This window comes from Anarhichas minor, unplaced genomic scaffold (genome assembly GCF_050575085.1).
Source record: "Anarhichas minor isolate MPS153535 unplaced genomic scaffold, ASM5057508v1 ptg000074l, whole genome shotgun sequence".
Taxonomy (NCBI): Eukaryota; Metazoa; Chordata; class Actinopteri; order Perciformes; family Anarhichadidae; genus Anarhichas; species Anarhichas minor.
This window is the reverse complement of record NW_027466520.1, coordinates 2,970,047-2,990,098: the sequence shown is the minus strand read 5'-3', so window position 1 is coordinate 2,990,098 and position 20,052 is coordinate 2,970,047. Positions and strand designations below refer to the sequence as shown.

The 20,052-nt window shown below is 45.6% G+C and overlaps 1 protein-coding gene across 5 annotated transcripts in view; it reads left to right on the top strand.

Annotated features, from left to right (window-relative positions):
* The window catches only part of arhgap21a (Rho GTPase activating protein 21a), a 71,507-nt gene that overhangs the window by 48,013 nt on the left and 3,442 nt on the right, over positions 1-20,052 (top strand). For 3 of the 5 annotated variants that reach the window (XM_076080792.1, XM_076080793.1, XM_076080795.1), the window contains 21 exons: positions 2,176-2,268; positions 3,030-3,108; positions 3,428-3,482; positions 5,863-5,886; positions 7,355-9,329; positions 13,313-13,459; positions 13,545-13,647; positions 13,770-13,806; positions 14,165-14,287; positions 14,613-14,912; positions 15,147-15,211; positions 15,344-15,492; positions 15,653-15,795; positions 16,003-16,161; positions 16,461-16,539; positions 16,646-16,719; positions 16,923-17,012; positions 17,100-17,225; positions 17,319-17,360; positions 17,644-17,749; positions 19,559-19,590. In XM_076080792.1, the coding sequence (XP_075936907.1) occupies positions 2,176-2,268; positions 3,030-3,108; positions 3,428-3,482; positions 5,863-5,886; positions 7,355-9,329; positions 13,313-13,459; positions 13,545-13,647; positions 13,770-13,806; positions 14,165-14,287; positions 14,613-14,912; positions 15,147-15,211; positions 15,344-15,492; positions 15,653-15,795; positions 16,003-16,161; positions 16,461-16,539; positions 16,646-16,719; positions 16,923-17,012; positions 17,100-17,225; positions 17,319-17,360; positions 17,644-17,749; positions 19,559-19,590 (4,001 nt within the window). Of the gene's footprint in view, positions 1-2,175; positions 2,269-3,029; positions 3,109-3,427; positions 3,483-5,862; positions 5,887-6,431; positions 6,590-7,354; positions 9,330-13,312; positions 13,460-13,544; positions 13,648-13,769; positions 13,807-14,164; positions 14,288-14,612; positions 14,913-15,146; positions 15,212-15,343; positions 15,493-15,652; positions 15,796-16,002; positions 16,162-16,460; positions 16,540-16,645; positions 16,720-16,922; positions 17,013-17,099; positions 17,226-17,318; positions 17,361-17,643; positions 17,750-19,558; positions 19,591-20,052 lie in introns of those variants that run through there. The other 2 variants (XM_076080794.1, XM_076080796.1) reach the window with 2 other exon arrangements.

Sequence of the window (20,052 nt, the reverse complement as noted above, 5' to 3'; positions counted from 1 at the left end):
GCATGTGCTGCACTGCCTTCTGCTGGACGGAAAACAATCCTGCAGCTGTTCTATCAAACAGAGAGTGTTCAGTTCTGACTTCACAGTGAATGAGGAATACTATGACACTTCACGGCGGCTGTGATGGGTGTCAAACCTGTGGTCTTTCATTTTGTAGAAATATCTTTCCAGCTGAGGTTTTGGTGATGATGCAATCGTTTTTGTAAGAGTGTCTGTTCAAACTCACTTTGTTGCCTTTAAGTTTTATTGGACAGTTAATCTGCGCATCAGTACATTGAACATCACACATTTAAATAGTTTGCAGTAACATGTTCAGCCACTGGGGGGCGGCAGCAGAGTGACTTTGTGACGCCATCACCACAGAAGGACATCTAAGGAGACATGATTACATTTCAGCAGCTCACACTGGAAACGTTGGCTTGTTTCCTGCCAACATGAGCCCAAAACATATAGATTCAAGCTGGCAATAGTCAGGATTTGAAGGAAAAAGGTTTTTCAGACTGTCATGTTCCAGGTTTGGATTCCTGAACTAATCATTAAACAACTCTCACCTCCTCCTCATCTTTTGAAGTTGCTCCTCAGCAACACTGTGAACCCACGTCTGCTCCGGTCCAGCTGTTCAGGGCTCCACACACACCACTTGATTGCGCTGTATCGGTGTAAATGTGAAGCGGGGCCTTCATGACAGGAGCATGCGCACTTAGTAACAGTGGGATGCTCTGATGTTTGCACTTCCTCAAAGCCTGCGGGCTCTACGAGGCGGCCGAGGCCGACTGAGTTTGATGCTTATGGCTCAGGGAAAGACGATTTCACAGTCTTTCGCTGTCTTAATTAGACGCACCAACGCAGTCCCTCCCTCTTTATTGCATCTGCATAATTTCTATAAATCCCATATTATACATGCTTTTTACTTGGTCTTAAATAGCTTGCCCCTTACACCTCCCACCACATGGCGTGCTCTCCCTTCCTCTGCCGTGTGAAACCTAACTCCCTTGTGGGCTGTTTACCGCGGCCTCTCCTCGCTGCTCTGCAGCTCAGGACCCATCTGACAGCAGAGTAGAGTCAATGGATGGATGTATTAAGGGAGGGAGCACCGAGCGCTTGAGATGTAAAGGGATATGTTGAGAAGAGGAGGCATTAGTTTCCCCTGTGTGTTGTTTCATACAACCGTGGAGCTTGGAACTACTAATGCCACTGAGGAAGAGCGTGTGTGTTTTGAGTGAGACATCTGGAAATGATGCCGATCAGGATTGAGAATAAGGCATTTTGCAGAGCTGTTTAATGTATCATTCATCTTGCAGCAGTGTAGGGCTGAAGCAATCAGTTGAACATCATTTGGTTTTGACGACGTCGTCCTGGGCTTTATGAAATTTGAATTGGCATTTTTCACTATTTTCTGACAATTACCATTCTGCATTTATTCACTTGCCTCACGCTTTTGTCCGAAACAACATAAAAATGTGTAACTGAGAAGGCACTAAGAACGAGGACCACAACGCTCGGCTTCAAACTCCACCACAGGAAGTCAGAACGTTAATAATTGGAACATTCAGGGATAATGAACTGTTGGCTAACTGAATTGGGTGCTGGTCAAACAAAATAAGAGGTCGCTTCACAGCTATGTTGAAATGGTAATAAAAGTATTGAATCTTATATATAGTAACTTGCACACGTTTTGCATGTTCTTTCTTCAGGTCCATATATATATAAACTCATATAAACTAAATTCATGTGCTCATTAGGGCTTCCTCTAACAATCTATTGTTAGCGATTAATCTGCTGACCAGTTATATATATGTTTATTATTACATACTGTAAGCTGAGGAGCCGTAAACGAGGGAGCGTTTCTCATTTTTCTTCTTTAAAAACGAATTAAACGATTAATAAATGATAAAAATAGTTGCAGAATAGATTTTCTGTTAAGTGTTTGATTAATCGCATAATCGTTTCAGCTCTACTGACAGCTGATATTTTCACTTCATAACCAGTTTGAGCGAGAAATCAATATCAACCGCAACTAATAACGCAAGCGGAAAAGCTCCCGAAAAACCCCGTGTGCTGACGCCCCGATGCTGCAGCGGTGCGATGTGTTCCTCGTTCTGACTGCGCTGCCTCTCTTCTCCCTCGCTGTGTGCTTGACCAATCGCCTCGCTGCATGTGCTCTCTTGTTGCCAGGGCGGCAGCGGAACCGTCTGGAGCCAATGGACACCATTTTCGTCAAGCAAGTGAAGGAGGGAGGCCCCGCCCACGGAGCTGGACTCTGTACAGGTACACACACACACACAGTCTCTATGGAGATCGTTGCTTCTGATAACCGGTTGATCTTACGGTTAACTCTCACCTTAAAAGCGCCGTTTGATGCCAAGATATTTCTTCACGTTTGTACTCTAGGTAATTCCACTTCCTTGTGACCCGCCAGGCAAAACAGATACGAGTTACATAATAACAGATGGCTCCTTCGTGGGGGGGGGGGGGGGTTGAACAAAGTGTAATATGCACTCTGTTATTCCAACCTCTCCTTGATTCTGTCTCCCACTTTGTCTCTTTTTGATTTAAGCAGAAAAAAGAATTCTTGAGCAAACTCCCTTCTGGTGAAAATCAGCTCCTTCCAGCTGAAGCTGTGTCAGCGTTATTGCCAGATTAGCACTCTGTGTTACAGGAAATGTTAAGTGGCCTGGACAAGCCCTCTAAACTGTCTGCTTTTATCTGTTCGCTCTCCTCTCCTGGGATAGAGGAGGGCAGTGTTTTCCCACAATTATCTAGTTTCTCCCCTAAACTCACCTCGCCTCTCTTCCTGTAAGATGGCCATCTTCAGAGGGCTTGAATGGACATGGATCTTTCACATCGGGGCCTTCAAATAAACACGTATTGGTATTCTCCGTTTGATCTAAACACGGATGTGTGTGCTGGAAGGAGCTGCTTCAGAGTGGTTTTCTTTGGTCGATAACCATATTGACTGGAGTCCAGATCTTTATTTGTCCTGTTGCAGTAAAGAGCAGGTTTGTAATGTATTCTCTAATTCTCTCCAGGGGACCGGATAGTGAAGGTGAACGGAGAGAGCATCATTGGGAAGACCTACTCGCAAGTCATAGCTCTGATCCAGAACAGGTACGATATGCGACATTCCACATTTAATGTTACCATTTATTTAAAGATAGAAAGACTCAGACCCTGATGCCCGGGTCCCCGTCGATGTCCCCTCACTGCCAACACTCCCCCTGCACGTTTGTGGACCAACACAGAAAATGAACCGCAGCCATTGTGAAACTTCTTTGGAAAAGCACATTCAGTCCATCCAGAGTGAATCATTTCCTTATCGCTGACAAGCACACAGTGTAACTTTCATTCACATTCATTGAGTCCTGTGTTATAACAGCTTCTCTCTCTCCTTCTCTCACTCCCCACCCCTCACCGGTCTCTCCATCAGCGATGCCTCACTGGAACTCTGTGTGATGCCAAAGGATGAGGACATTTTGCAGCTGGTAAGCATTCATGAGTAAATATTGCAAGTGTGCTTAAAATGCTTTGCAGTTTATAAAGCAGAAAACCACGCGTTTTTTAATACCACACCAGTTAGTCTAATGGCAATTAAAATGTATTTTTCAACCTGGTCACGAAGGGCGTATGTTGGCTGTATCTTGTTTGTTTAACCTGTGCATGTACAGAACAATCACAATTTGTGATTTTAGGGAGAGTAACAAAAACCAGTACTTCTGTGCTGTGTCTTTGACTGTAGCTCAGGCTGTCAGATATGTGAGCACAGGCTTTTTGTCTCTGTGCAGAATCAATGTTACCAAACCTGGCAACCTGGCACTTCCTGGTCACTAATGAGTAGTTCCAGCATGTAACACCCACTAAAACCACAACTTGTGACTTTTATGTGCCTGTTTACAGCTCAAATAAACCAGACACAACATGTTAATTGGCCAACTTTCCTGTTGTTTATTGGGGTGTTTTTGTACTTTGGACCAGGTTTTCTTCCCCCCGTGTTGTCAGGCTAAGCTAAACGAGCTCTGTACTCATCACAGAGATAAATAATTATCTTCTTCTCCCAAAATGTGAATCTAAACTTTCTATGAAGCGATACTCACCTCTGAGTCACGTCCGACTCAGTGTCTGACTCCCTCACGAAGAGAGAAAATGTTGACCAGCGGTCCAAACTAAAACAGATAAGTAAAACAGATAAGCTTCTAGTGGACACAAACTTGAGTTACTGGACTCAGATTATCAGACAGGACTGTGTTAAAGAGTGGGTGATCTAAAAAACATGGTCACAGTGAGGCCTGATATTTAATGAGTCACAGCGTTGATCCATGCAAGAACGGGCATAATGCGAGACTTTCTAGATAATTCTAATGATGACACCTGTGTTGACAGACACAGGTGTCAGGTGGAGTCTCTCCACCCTCTTGCTCATCCTGCCATTGAATCTCCGATCATGATCATCAATCAAGACTGTCGTAGATTGTCTCATTCTTGGCCTGGTTTCCGAAAGAGCTTACCAGAGAAGTAGCAGAGTAAGACTTCACGCCACGGCTCTACACCCCGTCATGCTGATGAGCTCAGTGAGGCAAACAGTCACCAGTCAGGGTCCAGAGCCCCGCAGACGAGAAACCAGTCGCCACACGTTATTCACCTCCGTTTGGGAAACTCTGTCTTTGGAGCAGAGATCCGAGTCGGCTCCCACTGTGTTGCTAAATTCCACACATAGTTTGTTAGCTTGGCCGGAGCTCACCAAAAAAGCCACAGAAACTTGCTTTTGGCGTTTTGGAATGAGTCTGAACCCTCACAAGGCTGACGGGTTTCAATGAAGCAATTGTCTCTTTCTCCTCATTCAGGAAAAGTTCAACTCAACGTCAACCACGGATTGTTTCACTTTACAGTTTGTTAGGATCTGCCTAACACAGTCTTTGGGTGTTTTAACTGTTAATTGAAGGAAAGTGGAATACAAGATGTGATATGAGTTAGTTCTCAGACGACATGTATGTGAGAATCACAATCAAGCCATTTCTTTAAATGTCAGAATACACACCGATACAAACGCTGACTATGTGACCTTTTTATCCATTTCATACGAGGAGAAGAGATCATTTTGGGCTGTTTCAAGGATGAGTGGACAACGCTCACTGTGGTGTCTGTAGATGTGTCTGTGTCCATGTTTTTCAATGTGTTCATGTTTGTCTGTTTTGTTTTTTGGGAGACATTGAGCCCGCTCGCTACCAGAGGGAGTGTAGCTGCCATCAGCTGACTCCTCTCTGCTCGCTGTTTATGGGAGTGAGTGAGTGAGGGAAGGAAGGAAGGCGAGCGTGCCGTTATGCTCACCCAAAAGTGACGATGCGACAGATAGAGCGGCGTCTAACCGATGAGGGACAGGATGAAAGAGGCTCGTAGTCGTGTGTTTGTAGCGCAGGAGCCGCTGAGCCACCAAGAGAGGGGGAGGGGCGGTACCACAGTGAGCAGGTGAGAGTGACAGAGCAAAGGAAAGAAATGCTGAGTATGTTGAGAGAGAGAGAGAGAGAGAGAGAGAGAGAGAGCCAGCAGAACACATTCACCAAATGTAATCTGTAACTGTAGCTGGGTTTGTGGGGTGGAGGAAATAATGGGGATGAAGAGCAACTCAGAAGACATTCAGGTCTGAGAAGGAAACCAGAAGTTCACCTCTATTCTTCTTTCTTCTTCTTCTTCTTCCACTCCAACTGAAGCCTCTGCTCAGCGAGTGTATTTTTAGCCGGTGCTGAAGTCAGAGAAGTTGCCTGTCTCGCCTCCATCGATGGCGTCTCGTTTCTCGATGCTCAACTGTGTACTTCTCTTTACTCCCTGTTTTTTCTCTCTGCTTGCCCTTCTCTAACCTGTGGACTGCAGTTTTCCAGGGATATCACTGCTCTGGTAAGAAGGGGAACTATACTCACTAATCACTTTCCTTTTCAGTTCACTCTCCATTTGCTTCAGAGCTCTCATGACATGTTTCACCGCCTTTAGAGCTCGTATTTGCAGACCGCTGGCAAATCCCTAAAACCCCCTAATATATTCCTCCTCTTTGCAGCATGAGTACTGTTTCATATATGCAGGTTATTTTTTTGGCGTTTCAGGTGGAGGGAAAGGTGTGTGTACAGGAAAAACAAATAATCTGGCACTTTGCCCTGTGATTTCCCTATTGAGGAAATTGGTTGCTATTTAACTGTATGACTAATGCAAATCCAGAGGGAGGCACGGAGCTGCAGATTTACTGCGGCTGCCTTTGCTGTTAGTACAATCGTAAGCCGACACTTCAGGTAGAGTGCTATCGATTAAAGTCCAACACCACGACTCTCTCCCTTTTCATTTTCTCAAGAGTCGGTGTGCTGAAGGGATGAGGAAATGTACCGCGTTCAAGTCGTCTGAAGTCGTCCGTCATTCACAGGGTTATAAATAGCTAATTTTCAGTGTTTCAGTTCAGGTTTTTTAATCGAGGAAAGAACCCTAGTTGCTACAGTGACAGTAGAGTTGTGGAGCCATGCTGACAGAAGTAGCATTAGCTGGCAACGGCAGACAGAGGCGTCCCCCGTTCAGCCTCTCCTCATGCCTCAGGGCTCACTCTCCAGTACCAAAGGTGGGTAAACCCCTGCCAGCTTAATCCTGGCTCCTGGCTCCGCGGGGTTATTCTGGACTTTCCAGCCTTCTTTCTCTACTGATTAAGGTTTTCTGGCTATCCTCGCTTTTCCCCACTCTCTCACATCTGTTACTTCTCAGGGCCGTTCATTTGTATCATGGCATGCTGTAACATTTTGTTTGCAGTCTCCTAGGAAATGATTGAGAAACTGTAACTGAAGCAGAGTGTGTTTGTTTAGGAGGAAAAGTACCGGAGCGCTGTGTCTACGTTTAGAATGCTGTTATTTTATTGTTATAGACAGGCTGGTTTCAGTTCTCTGTCACTTACAGAGTTCTGGAGGGAATTCAGTAACGCGGTTTGTCTTGCTGATAAACTCATCAGCTCGCACAGAAACTCTTGTCAATAAATGACACTCGTGGATCAACATTCAATCTCCGCTTTCAAGATGTGAGCAACCACATTGTCGTGGTGCAGTCGATACCGTAAGATATTGTAGCCGTAATGGCAAAGACAGATGAAGTCATCAGTGAGATGTTGCAGTAAATTCATCATCTAGACCGGCTAACTAAAACAGTCTTCGTATTTGCATTTGCAGCATTTTTTTTTAGTTTCTACAGCACTCCCTGTTCAGTAAAAGTCTTCAAGCTAAGTCTAATGTATCCTGTCCGTGGTCGGGTGTGATGTTCTCCCGGTTCAATGTGATCTATTTTAGCTTTCCAACCTCGCAGCAACCGAAGTGACATAATGTCCTATAATCTCTTGCAGGCGTATTCCCAGGATGCATATCTCAAAGGAAATGATGCGTACAGCGGAAATGCCCAGAACATCCCCGAGCCCCCTCCCATATGCTACCCTCGGATAGAAGTGAAGGCCGCGGGCATGGCTCAGACATCGGAGCCCGCCGCAGTCAGTGAGACCCCCCCAGGGCCGGCTCAGGGACCAGGAAGAAGAGGGGGGGCCGCGGAAAAGAGCTACCGGGTTGAAATCCCTGTCACGCCATCTCCTCCGCCCCAACAGACGTCAAAGTCTCAGACGGTGGTTTGTGTCTGTAGTGAGAATGTGAGAACAGCGGCAATGCTTCCTGATCCGGTTGACAGGGGGTCCCGGGTAGCTCGGGCTGGACCAAGCCACAGGACAGAGGAAAACCGGTACAGTCCTTCAGCAGATTCCGGCTCAGCCAGACCGAGACCGCTTATTCCCTCAGTACCTGGGGGTGCACAGTTGCAGTACCCCTCATCCTGTCCCACAGAAAGCCCGGTCTACTCCCCGTCATCAAGACCTGGTCCTATCTATCCTGACACATTGTCTCCAGCTGTACGGGACACCGCTGCCTCACCGGACAGGTTCTCCACCGCCATCTCACCCAGCGCCAACCACTACTCACCATCTCCCACAACCCCCTCCACCTCTCCACACCAGAACATTGACTGGAAAAATTACACCACCTACAAAGACTACATAGACGCCAAGAGGCTGCACACGTATGGTTGCCGCACCATCCAGGAACGCTTGGACAGCTTGCGTGCGGCTGCCAATTCCAGCTCCGCCTATGCCCAGCAACGTACGCCGCCTCCTCCTAGCACCAGTCAAAGAGGGGCGCTGGGCTCCCAGCACAGACGGAGAAGCACCTCGAACGACCGCTGGGTGGATGCAAGTAGCAAGGGCACTGCAGTGACTCCATTACGTAGCGTCTCCCAAGAGAGGCTTGGAGGTGGAGCAGAGAGGACAACACCAATCAGGAACTGGCCTCGGAGTGCTTCCGAGGATGCTCTGCCTTTCTCCAGCCCCACAGGAGTCCCCAAACCTCGGGCGCGGTCTTGCGACTACCTGGGGCAGCAGCCTGGAGAAGCGTTGGCTGTCTTTGCAGACCGGGTGGTGTTGGAGGACAGGCTGATGCTGTGTCGTGGAGAGGACGCCAGGGCTAGCAGGCAGGGAACAGGCCTGAGAGCTTTACCTCATCTGAACAGGAGTCTCACTGGACAGGAGGGAAGTGGATTATCAAACTCTGCTCCTGTGTTTACTAAATTTACGACGGATTCTGTGCTAACATCAAGGACAGACGGTGTCATAATGAGACCATCGCGCCTACCTGTTAAAAACGCCATCTCAGACCCTTCACCTGCCTTATCCTCCAGTAGAACCACAGACCCTCTTAAAGACCAAAGAGCTAACATTGTGGGCAACCACCTGGGCTACTCCTCCCCTCTGCACCTGCAGCTCAGAGGCCGGTCTGACAGTCTGAAAATGGAAAGCAGGTCAGATACTGGGTTGGCAGCCAGGTCCTCCTCTTGCTCTGGTAACTCCTCTAAACTGCCCTTGCAGAGACAAAGTGTAGTTGTTGCTGCCTCTTCCTCTGGTTCCTCCACCACTAATGGAGCTGTTACCCAAAAGCCAAAAGTCAGAGAGATCTCCAGTTCTACCAGCGCCCTTGTACGGACTAACGGCGGTCTTGCAGAGGGCGTAGAAGGACCGGATGCGACAGTCGTCGTCCTAAGAAGGGACAAAAACTCTGGGGCTCCCCACATCCGCCCTCCGTCCTATGTGCTAGCTGTTAATGACAACCAGGGAGGAGTGACTCACAAGTCCCCGCCATTAGTGAAGGCAGGCTCTGTGGACGGAGCGATGTGCTGGACGTCTAATGACAGCTTTAGGGAGATGCATCTGAGAAGGCTTGGAGACGCACGGCACAAGTCTGGCTCCAACAACTTGGACGACTCCCTGGATTCAATCCCCTTCATAGGTAAGACTGCACTAATCTGCATACCGTCTTCTTTTTAAACTCTTCCTGTTTCTACAGCAACAGCAGTGACAAGGGTGAGTCCTGTGAAGAAATGATGACACAGCATGTGTGAGTGACAAAGCATGTTTATACATGAAAGCTTGGCAGACTCTTCAGCCAAGTAGAGATTATACCAAGTGGCACCATGCTTTTAATGAGCTGATAGCAAACGACATGACCAATCTAGGTCTAATCTCTGTCTTCAGACCAAAATTTGTTTTGCTTCAAGTATCCAAGTCGGCATCATATGCTTGGCAAGACATACTGATGTGTTATTTATTCCTTTATCTGAATAAGGAAAGGCTGTATGCAAATCAGGAAACTTTAGACTGTGTTTTATTTTAGGGAAGGTATTTTTACAGCTGCTTGTGCTAAGACAACGATACATGTGGATGCATTAAGAAGTATTTTATTCGTTTCACTAAGAACGTTTTGTGGAAAAACAGGTTTATATTCCTCAATTTGATGAAAAAAGTGCTGTTTTCTATTATGGAAAAACTAAAGTGATACCCAGCCCTTATATATAGTAGATAGAAAGTGGGCATTATTTTTCATGGGTTAGTCCACTGTGTGATTCTATCAGCGGTTTTACATGCTCAGATAATCAGTATCAGGAGAGAAAACTCAGCTCCAGATGCAAATGAGAGGGTGTGGGTGTGTGTCTGTGTGCACTTTGCATATAGCATGTTGGAGGCAGTGAGGGCAGATATACAGAATGCTATTTTCTGCATGCGATGTGGAACTGGTGAGAGTTCACAGTCGTGTATACTCTTAGTTGCATTAATATCCTATCTTAAGATCCACATTTTAAGGTGGCCTATCTGGTGTTCCTGTTCAATATTAGTGGGGACATAAGTGTGGTTGCCCCTCTCTCTGTGGGAACCAAATTACCAAAAAACAACCCGAAGCTCCCTTTTTGCTTCAGTACAATATACAATACAATCACAAAACGGCAGTGAATATCAAGTGTTAGCCTCTGTAGCCTCACTCATCATACTACAAGGACATCTATTGTGTCTTAATGTCATCGTGAATATACTGTGGATCACCAGAAATAACGGTGGTCTTACAGGGAATACCCCAGGGCTTCTGTTGCTTGTTAGGCTCTTTGTCTTTTCCTTAAACGAACACTATTCTATGTAATTTAGCACGTTACCCGTGAAACCACTCGTCCTCGGTCATAAAGGCAGAGGCATTTATTTAAGGCATGATGTACTTTACTCAAGTTACAGTCCCAGCATTATATAGGTATTTGAATTTTGAGCCCGGGGTGACATGGAGTCAGGTGTGTGATTATGTGACAGTGTGACACTGTACTGCAGGCAACCATGATGTATTCAAACCACCCTTTTGGCATCTGAGTAGGGCAGCACACACACACTCAGACACAGAGCTGCTCTCCAACTCGATACACACCCCCCCCCCCCCCCCCCCCCCCCCCCCCCCCACTCCCCGAATTGGCTCATATTCCCCCTTGTGTTGTTCAGCAAGAGAAACCCAAGAACGTGGTCCTAATGGACTGTGACATAACGGAGAAATAAGAGCATTCCTGCGGCTTCAATTAGATTTCGTAGTACAGTTCCAAACAATAAAGGGAACAACTGCTGGACATTAGGTGTCTGCCAAACACGTACTGAGAACAGAGCACAAGTGGTCCTGCTAGAGTACGTGCAGAATGTCACGTTCCCCCGATGAGGAGAAATCCTCCTTTTTTTGTGTTTTTCCTCAGAAAGCTGAATGCATTCTTAACAAAGCAAATGCATCATAGTGGAGCTCTGTATTTACCAGAAAGGAACAATACACAAAATAGAAGTTAAGTATTGTTTTTTCTATGTTTTTTCACGTCTCTGCCAACTTATCGGCTGACATAACCAAAACAAGCTTGAACTCGATTTTGCATCCCCAGTTGTGTCGCCATCGGTGACTCGTCACCAGCCAATAAGAGCAGCTCTTGTGTTTTTCTTCGTGCCCCAGAACCTGCAGGTGTTTAATCATCAGATCCTCCTCCAGCAGCATTTACCTGTGTGTGTACGATTTCAGCACTTGTTCCCAGTGTTCTGTGTTTGACGCATGTGATGTGCTGAGAAGGCAAAAACCCGAAAACGTTTTCTTATTTCACACTGATCATGTCAGATGGTTGAAGTTTCATATTTGGACAGACCTAAGATGCATTTATTGCTGAGATATCATGTCTGTGCTTTTATTATAAAGCTACAACCGGCAGCTGGTTAGCTTAGCTTAGCATAAAGACTGAAAGCAGGGGGAAACAGCTAGCCTGGCTCTGTCCAAAGATTATAAAAATCCACCGACCAGCACTTCTAAAGCTCACTAACATGTTATGTCTTGTATGTGTCATACAAAAGCCAACAAGTCGTGCTTTTAAGGGGGTTACTTTCTAGCTAGCTGCCTCCCTGTGTTTCTGGTCCTTATGCTAAGCTAAGCTAACCATCTCAAAAAGATGTGAGAATAGTATTATCTCTTTTTATTCACTTCACAGCAAATAAGTGTATTTAAGGGTAGGGCGATTTCACAGCAGTCATCTGTACACAACCAACAAGCAGATCACATGTTTCATATCAAATCTGTTGTGAAAGTTAAAGATTTGTATCAGTGAATTGGCAGGAATTTAATCTTAAAAGAGTGTTAATGTTGGTCGTGCTACATTAGGTTTCACCTGCATCACCACAGTCGCTGATATGATTCATCGTATACGCGTCTCTTCATTTGTTTTTAGGGCTTGCCATCCTGCTGATATTGCATATCAGACATTATGACACGGCCGTGTCTGTGATGATGTAATGCTACTGCTGTGTTTATTGGATAGGGAAGGTGCTTATCGGAACAGAGACGCAGTCAGCCAGTAGAAAGGTGTTTCTGTCTGCATCGCTTTGCTTTAGACCCGTGCGCCATTATCAGCGTTTTATTGCCGTGTGCTGAAATGTTTATTCAAGTGAATATAGCAGAGATGGATTAGACTTTGTTTTTGGGTAATTTAATGTACCAACTAGTTCCTGTTGCAGACTACATCTGAATTTATGCCACAGTCTTATAGGAGTTCAGCTGGAATAATAAAGAGCATGCCACACAATTAGAATATTACACAGTGGATCTGATAGTCATGAAGGTTTTTATTTATTTTTGTATGCACTGTATGTAACACGACAAACTAATGTAGCTAGCTAGATAAAGATGTCTCTATGGGTTCAGTAACTGCTGCTGGTAGCAAGCTATTTAGCCAAATATGAGAATCCATTCTTTACACTTTTGCATTTGTGTTTTCAAAAGATTATAAAAAAGACACTCTTTAAACTCTTTAAATGCCAAGTAAGCTATGCTAAGCTACACTAAGCTATGATTGGACAATCTCTGTTTGGGGGAGTGGTTTAGCTAACGGTCAGTCTCAACCTAAAATGCTCCGTGTTTGGTTGTCCTGCAGCTAATGGTGCATTCATGTGCTCCTCGGATTGTCCCATTTCTCAAGTTGGGAAGTTCCGACTTTGGTGTGTTCATGAGCTTTAAGTCGAAACAACATGGACGCCACAAAGAGGATTTGTTATTATCTGTCCAAGTATGCTGAAACAGTTTGAAGCTTTACATTTGCCCCAAACGTGTTGCTGCTGCAGTGCGTTCCCTAAAACCACTCAAACATTGCTTTACTTGACTTTTCTATGAGGGTTAATACTAATAAATAAATTCAGTAAATAACCGAGGTGGACAGTATCTAACGGGTACAAGCTAATATCATATTACAAATGACATGGGAGCAACCATCAACCCAGCGTTTAATTTCATCTGCCATGTTTCTGCGTAATATGACGTCAACTCATATCAACGGCAATTTTCACAGTCGTTGTTCCGACATGTTTTTCGCAGTCGGGAAGTCATTTCTGCCGATCTTTCCGACGCCTCATTAATGCAGTTCATTGCTCTCTTCCTGTCCTCAGATGAACCCTCTAGTCCCAGCACCGACCAGGACTGCACACACATCCCCGCCTCTGCTGTTATATGTGGAACGCCCGTCATCACCACCATCCCACCCAGCCCCACCTCTCTGTCGCCTCTCATTCGACGCCATCTGTCACATGACCAAGGTATGTTCACGTCAAAGCAGCAACATTAGGCCTATGACAGCTACTGAGCTTTGTTACAAATAATTGTTTCACCTTCTCTTAACAGATTCTCTCCGTCTCACAGTCATTGAGTCAGATTCTGGTAGTAAAACAGAACGGTCCAAGTCGTATGACGAAGGCCTGGATAACTACCGGGGAGAAGGCATAGGGTAAGTTCTTACACCCACAGCGGCTTCATCATAGATAGGAGTAAAAACAATAACCATTATATCCATCCTGATGGGGAAAACGTTCAAATTACCTAAAAGATGACCTCTTCTTTTCCATTCAGGAGGTCTTTAATACCTGGTCTGAAGAATCTGAGGAAGGTGAGTTCAATCCCTATTTCTTTTTATCACGCTGCCAGCTGTGTTCGGCTGACTGGCACATCCTGCTGCTTTATCAGCTCGTTAGCTCACACCCAAAAGATAAAACTTCTCCCATTGAAAGGTGAATATCTGATGGTAAACAATAGCAGGTGTAAAAGCAACATCAGGCATTGCTGGTTAATAATTAATTCAAAGTTTATTTCTCTGTATTTACGTCCTTTGATATCCTTAAATTTGACGACTGTACCATTCTAGCTTTTCATCATAAACATCAGTCTCTCTCTCTATATTTTTTATTTCTTTATCAAAACACTTTTTTTTTTATTTTTTTTTAATGTATGTTATTTTCTTATCACAGGCGGGGGGGGACAGGTCATCCGAAGATTCGGGATCCAGGAGAGATTCTTCATCAGACGTCTTCTGTGACGCCACCAAGGAGGGTTTGCTTCATTTCAAGCAGCTGAACACGGAGAAGAGCAAGGTGTGGACCGCCTCCACGTACACAAGCCATCGCATCATATCACTCACACACTGACACACAGGGAGCACATCTTCAAGCATTACGTGACTTTATAACTGTAGCAGGGCTGCCCTTGTTTCCAGATTTGTGTGAATATTTTATGCCGTTTCACCTATTGGACCAGTTTGAACTGGTAGCTGCCTTTGGCCTCCATGTATGAGGTCTCATATTGCCCTCAAGGCAGTGATTATGTGTTAGAAGGCCAACGCTTACAGACCGATTACATTTAAATCCCCTATCATTTTGCTGTTTAAACTCGTCTCCTTCTCGTGACCTGTTCCCGCAGCGTGTCGGAGGAGGTATGCGCCTGTGGAAACAGATGTACGCCGTGTTGAGAGGCCGCTACCTTTGCCTCTACAAAGACCGAAAGGAAGGGCAGGCTCACGCCAACTGCCAAGCGGTAGACGAGCCCCTGCCGATCAGCATCAAGGCGTGTCTGATCGACATCTCGTACAGCGACACCAAGCGCAAGAACGTGCTGCGGCTGACCACGTCGGACTGCGAGTACCTGTTCCAGGCCGAGGACCGGGAGGACATGCTGGCCTGGATCAGAGTCATACAGGAGAACGGCAACCTGGACGAGGAGGTGAGCGCCAAGCGTTCAATCTGGCATCAGTATTTATTGTGCTGAAACTAATATTTTGACTCACCTGCCAACGGGAGCCGTGTCACCTGAGAGCAGCCGGTTATATAAAGATCCGTTATGTTAGCGGTGATGGGTGTGAATGTACCTGTTGCACCTGATGCCTTAACCATCACCTATTGTGTCCCGATCTGCCCCGCTCCCTCTTTCCTTCCTTCCTTTCTTTTTTTTTTTTAGAACGCGGCCTTCACCAGTCATGACCTCATCAGCAGGAAGATCAAGGAGTACAACACCTTGATGAGGTGAGGGGCAAAGGGAGGGGACGAAGTGAGGGAGGAGGGCGGGCCTCGCTCTTCAGGAGAACTTTCACTGAGTGCTGGATGAGGTTTTTTTTTCTGATCTGAAAGCTCATTTTGGGTTCATGTCTCACGCAGCCCGACGGGCAGCAAGACGGAGTCGTCGCCCAAAACCTCGCGCCAGTCGCTGAGCATCAGGCAGACGCTGCTGGGAGGAAAAGGAGAGAGCAAAGCAACGAGTCCGCTCGCACCCAAAGCTGAGCAGGAGAAGAAGAACGCGCACAAAGGTAGGAACAGAAACGTCCCCCATTTAATGTGATTCACTTCTTTCTTCGCATTTAATGTATTTTGCAAGGAAAACTAAATTCAGACGCCAACCAGGTATGTTGTATTTTAAGCCAAGAAGAACAAATGTGTTCATTGTACTCACCGTATTGTACGTTGCAGATGACACCAGCCCTCCCAAGGATAAAGGGACATGGAGGAAGGGCATCCCGGGGCTCATGAGGAAACCCTTTGAGAGGAAGCCGTCTCCTGGAGTCACGTTTGGAGTGAGGCTGGACGACTGTCCTCCTGCACTGACCAACAAGGTCTGTACTGATGTGTTTTATCTGTAATAAAACCCTGTGAAGGATTTTGTGGGGGGAACATTTTTTTTGCATCACTACGAAACATTTTAGGGTTTGTATGGATGTTCCTGTTTTGTATTTCCTTTGATAAGTTCTTGACCCTTTCTCTTCAATAATCTACTGCAGGTCCAATGAGCTAAACATTTGCTGCATTTCTCTGTATTGTAGTTTGTGCCTCTGATTGTGGAGGTCTGTTGTAAGCTGGTGGAGGAGAGGGGGTTGGAGTACACGGGCATCTACAGAGTCCCAGGAAACAACGCCGCCATCTCCAACATGCAGGAGGAGCTCAACAACAAGGGCATGAACGACATCGATGTCCAGGACGATGTGAGTGGCACTTTATCGAGCGCTGTTGCTTTAATTAAACTCTCCTTGGGAGTTTCACTTTCTACAGTGCTGCTCCTAATGTGTTTGGGACTGAAATACTTTTAAAGATGCAGTGTTATCCAGATGTGTGCGCACATAACAGTTCTGAATACTTGCTAGTGATGTGTCACTTATTTGTTTAGGATGAACAGGGGAGCAGTCAGAGCAACAGCACCTTGTTGGTGGATGTGAGCTTCATGCATGTTGAATACACTTTTTGTTTTGTTGCATAACTTCTATTCTGTTCTCGTGTTTTACAGAAATGGAGGGACCTCAATGTGATCAGCAGTTTACTCAAGTCCTTCTTCCGTAAACTTCCAGAGCCGTTGTTCACCAATGGTGAGTTTCAAAGGTTGTTTCTGCCATCTAGTGGCCACAAATGAGAACTAGCTGGCTGTATTTCACCTCCAGCCTTTGCCTGATTTTGTTTTCTTTCTGCCTGCAGATAAGTACGCAGATTTTATAGACGCCAACAGAACGGAGGACCCAGTGGAGAGACTCAAAGTGCTCAAGAGGCTGGTGAGTTGCAATCCATTTCATCCCTTATTTGTATAATATACTTTTATTCGTTAAATACTTTATTTATTGATATATCTACTTGGCTGTAAAGCATTTGGGTTTGTACCAGAGCGCTGAAACCTGATGAAGTTCTTATGAAAAGCAAAAATAGAATAGAAGAAACAAAACTTTGTGTTTCTGTGTGTTATCATCTCTGTCTACAGCTTCATGAGTTGCCCGATCATCATTACGAGACCCTCAAGTTCCTCTCGGCTCATCTCAAAACTGTGGCTGACAACTCAGAGAAGAATAAGGTGCGTAACTTACACGTTTTACTGAATTAGGTTTTCGATCAGAGAAGTTAAAGATGTACAATAAATCTTTTGTTTCTTGTTTGTTAGATGGAACCAAGGAACCTGGCCATCGTGTTCGGTCCCACTCTGGTGCGCACCACCGAGGACAACATGACCCATATGGTGACTCACATGCCAGACCAGTACAGGATAGTGGAGGCCCTCATTCAAAATGTGAGCATCGCATCTTAAACTTTTCACTAAAGATATTATGGTTTCACGTAAAAAACACAGAGCAGAATGTAATGCTGTTTGTCTTTCCTCTAGTATCACTGGTTTTTCACTGAAGATGGAAACGGAGATCCAGTGGTGAGTACAGTGAATCATTATCAGCTCTGGTCTCTCCCCAGGGTTGACTAAAACCAAATTAATTCGATTAAAACAATTTATCTGTCCCTAAAGTAAATATAACATACAGTGCCTTGCATGACGTTTCTCCTGTTTTGTTGCATTATGACCTGGAATTAAATTGTTGTTTATTTGGATTTGATATAATGAAAATATTTGAAATTGATAAATTGTGCATATGTAGTCACTGCTTCAAATGTCGCCCTGAATCCGCTCCCAACTGTGTTACATTTCTTTCTCTCAGACTATAACTCGTGAGCAGAGCGCCGTGGAGTCTCAGCCCATCCCCAACATCGACCACCTGCTCACCAACATCGGCCGTACGAACACATCGCAGGGTGAAGTATCAGGTAACACGCTGACTCTTTGGTGGGTTCATCTTTCTCTGCCGAGCGCTGTGGTCGCCGAGCGGCCGCTGTGTACAACCAGTAACGAATGTTGATGATAACGCTGCTTCTTCCCCAGGCCAAGCTTCCCCTTCTCTGCTTCTCTCGCTGTTGCCACTAGATAGAAATGTCTATGGCTAACCATGAGTCCAAACGCCTGCGTGAGTTTACTTGCATCACAATAAGTTAAAAGATGCAATAAATTGTCTCGCTTCTTCATTTGCTTTAAGAGATTTATCCCCCTTCTCGGTATTTGATAAATTTAGACGTCCTTTTCCTTTTTTTCCGCCTCTGCCCTTTAATACCTCGTTTTAGACAAACTCCACACCTGGGCTGCGTTTCCTCCCTCCCTTTATCCCGCCCACTGTTGCACTAACAAGGCATGTTCTTCCTCACGACAGAAATAGATGTCTGTACAGTGAAAGGCGACCTCTGATTCCTCTGTCTCTAGTGAGGCTCTGTCGGGTGTCCTAAAGGCTTTCCCAGCATTCACACATACTGATCTTGACACAGGCCAAGTGGGAGGAGTCTATCACACCATGATGACACTGATGGACTCTATAATGTCCGTGATGGACAGCTGGAACTGTAGGAAGAAGGAGGATTGTTGCCCCCAGTGTAGCTGCCTAGTCTGCAGGAACCCGCAGTTCTTTTAAGCGCACGAAAAAGCCAAAGAGGGAAAAACCAACAAAAAAAAAAAAGGATTAAAGAAAGGAACCGTGACGGAAAGGGGGAAGCGGCTCCACGGTACTGTGCAGGGTCCGGTGTTGTGGGTTGTCGATCAGAGTATACCTAACACGGGCCGGTGCTACTGTCTCAAAGGCTTTCCGCTGTCTCTCCTCACTGTCTCGCAAGCTTGCCAACGGGAGAGATAGCATGGTATGGTTTCTACGTCTCCAGTCAGTGTGCACTTGCATATTGTGCCATCATCTGCATTGTAAGGGGTGTATAGGGGGGCTCGGCTATGTCACACAAACAAACAGAAGCAAATTTTAGCTAGAAGGACGATTACAGAGCAGGCGAGGACCGATTATAGGTTCTCCTCGCTGACTCTCTCTCTCTCTCATGTAGTGTCCCCTCTTCTCATATAGCTAGCCCCTCTGTGACCCCCCTGTCACTTCTCTGTTCTTTATTTTTTGGTTTCTGCCGTCTCCGTCATCACCGTGTCACTGTTGTCAGCTCATGTCACCTCACATTGCTTTGTCAGTTCAGGTAAAAAGCATCGTACTCTATCTGCACTAGCATTGAACATTCTGAAGCAATACTCAGATGTTTCTTTAATCAATAAACGCTTTCATAGGGCTCACGTCTGCATATCCTTCTCCATCCTTGTGTTGCACGGCACATTATCACCTTCACAGTTCGCCTGCTGTTTAAACGTACTTGTCGTGTTTGTTGCTGAAGTTGCACTCAGTACCACTAAGAAACTTGAGGGAAGATCAGAACATGTTCCTCCCCTGGCTTGGACTCGATGTTTCGGGCGTGTTGGGGGAAGAACGCTCACACGCCGTGTCGCTGTGGAGCTAAGTGTAACGTAGAGCTTCATCTGTCTCGCTGTGAAGCATGGCCTGTTGTCTGCTCATGTATGTGCTCACTTGTCTCGTCCGTTGTGTGTTTTCACGCCACACGATCCTTCATCATCAACATTGTTCTCTTCTTTCCTTTTTTTTTTTCTCCCTCCCTGATTCATGTTCCCATGTTGCACCTCATCGATGTGTTCATCTGCTTTGTAAAAACATCTAACGTGTCCCTCTCTTCTGTCTTCACCCACAGATTCACCGACTAGTGACTCGGCTAAATCAAAGGTGAGTGTGTGTGTGTGTGTGTGTGTGTGTGTGTGTGTGTGTGTGTGTGTGTGTGTGTGTGTGTGTGTGTGTGTGTGTGTGTGTGTGTGTGTGTGTGTGTGTGTGTGTGTGTGTGTGTGTTCAGCGTTAGCCCTCTCAGGCCACTGCTAGTGTAGGATGACAGGAGGTAGGTGACGAGCAGGACAGATCAAGATCAGCATACCTCATATTTTATATTTTATACATCGTACAGTCCAACACAGATTGCAACTCAGGTTTTATTAGCGTGGCATGCAATGAGCTTGCAAGTTTGCTCTCATTTGGAAATATACTGCTAGTTTTCATCGTAACCACGTTCCACTGAAGAAATAGTCCCAATAAAACCTGTTCAGCCTGTGAATCATCACTGTTTATGTTGAACATTTTAAATGTCACTTCTCAATGATGTGAGCAATACGAATTATAATTTATTCACATTCATGG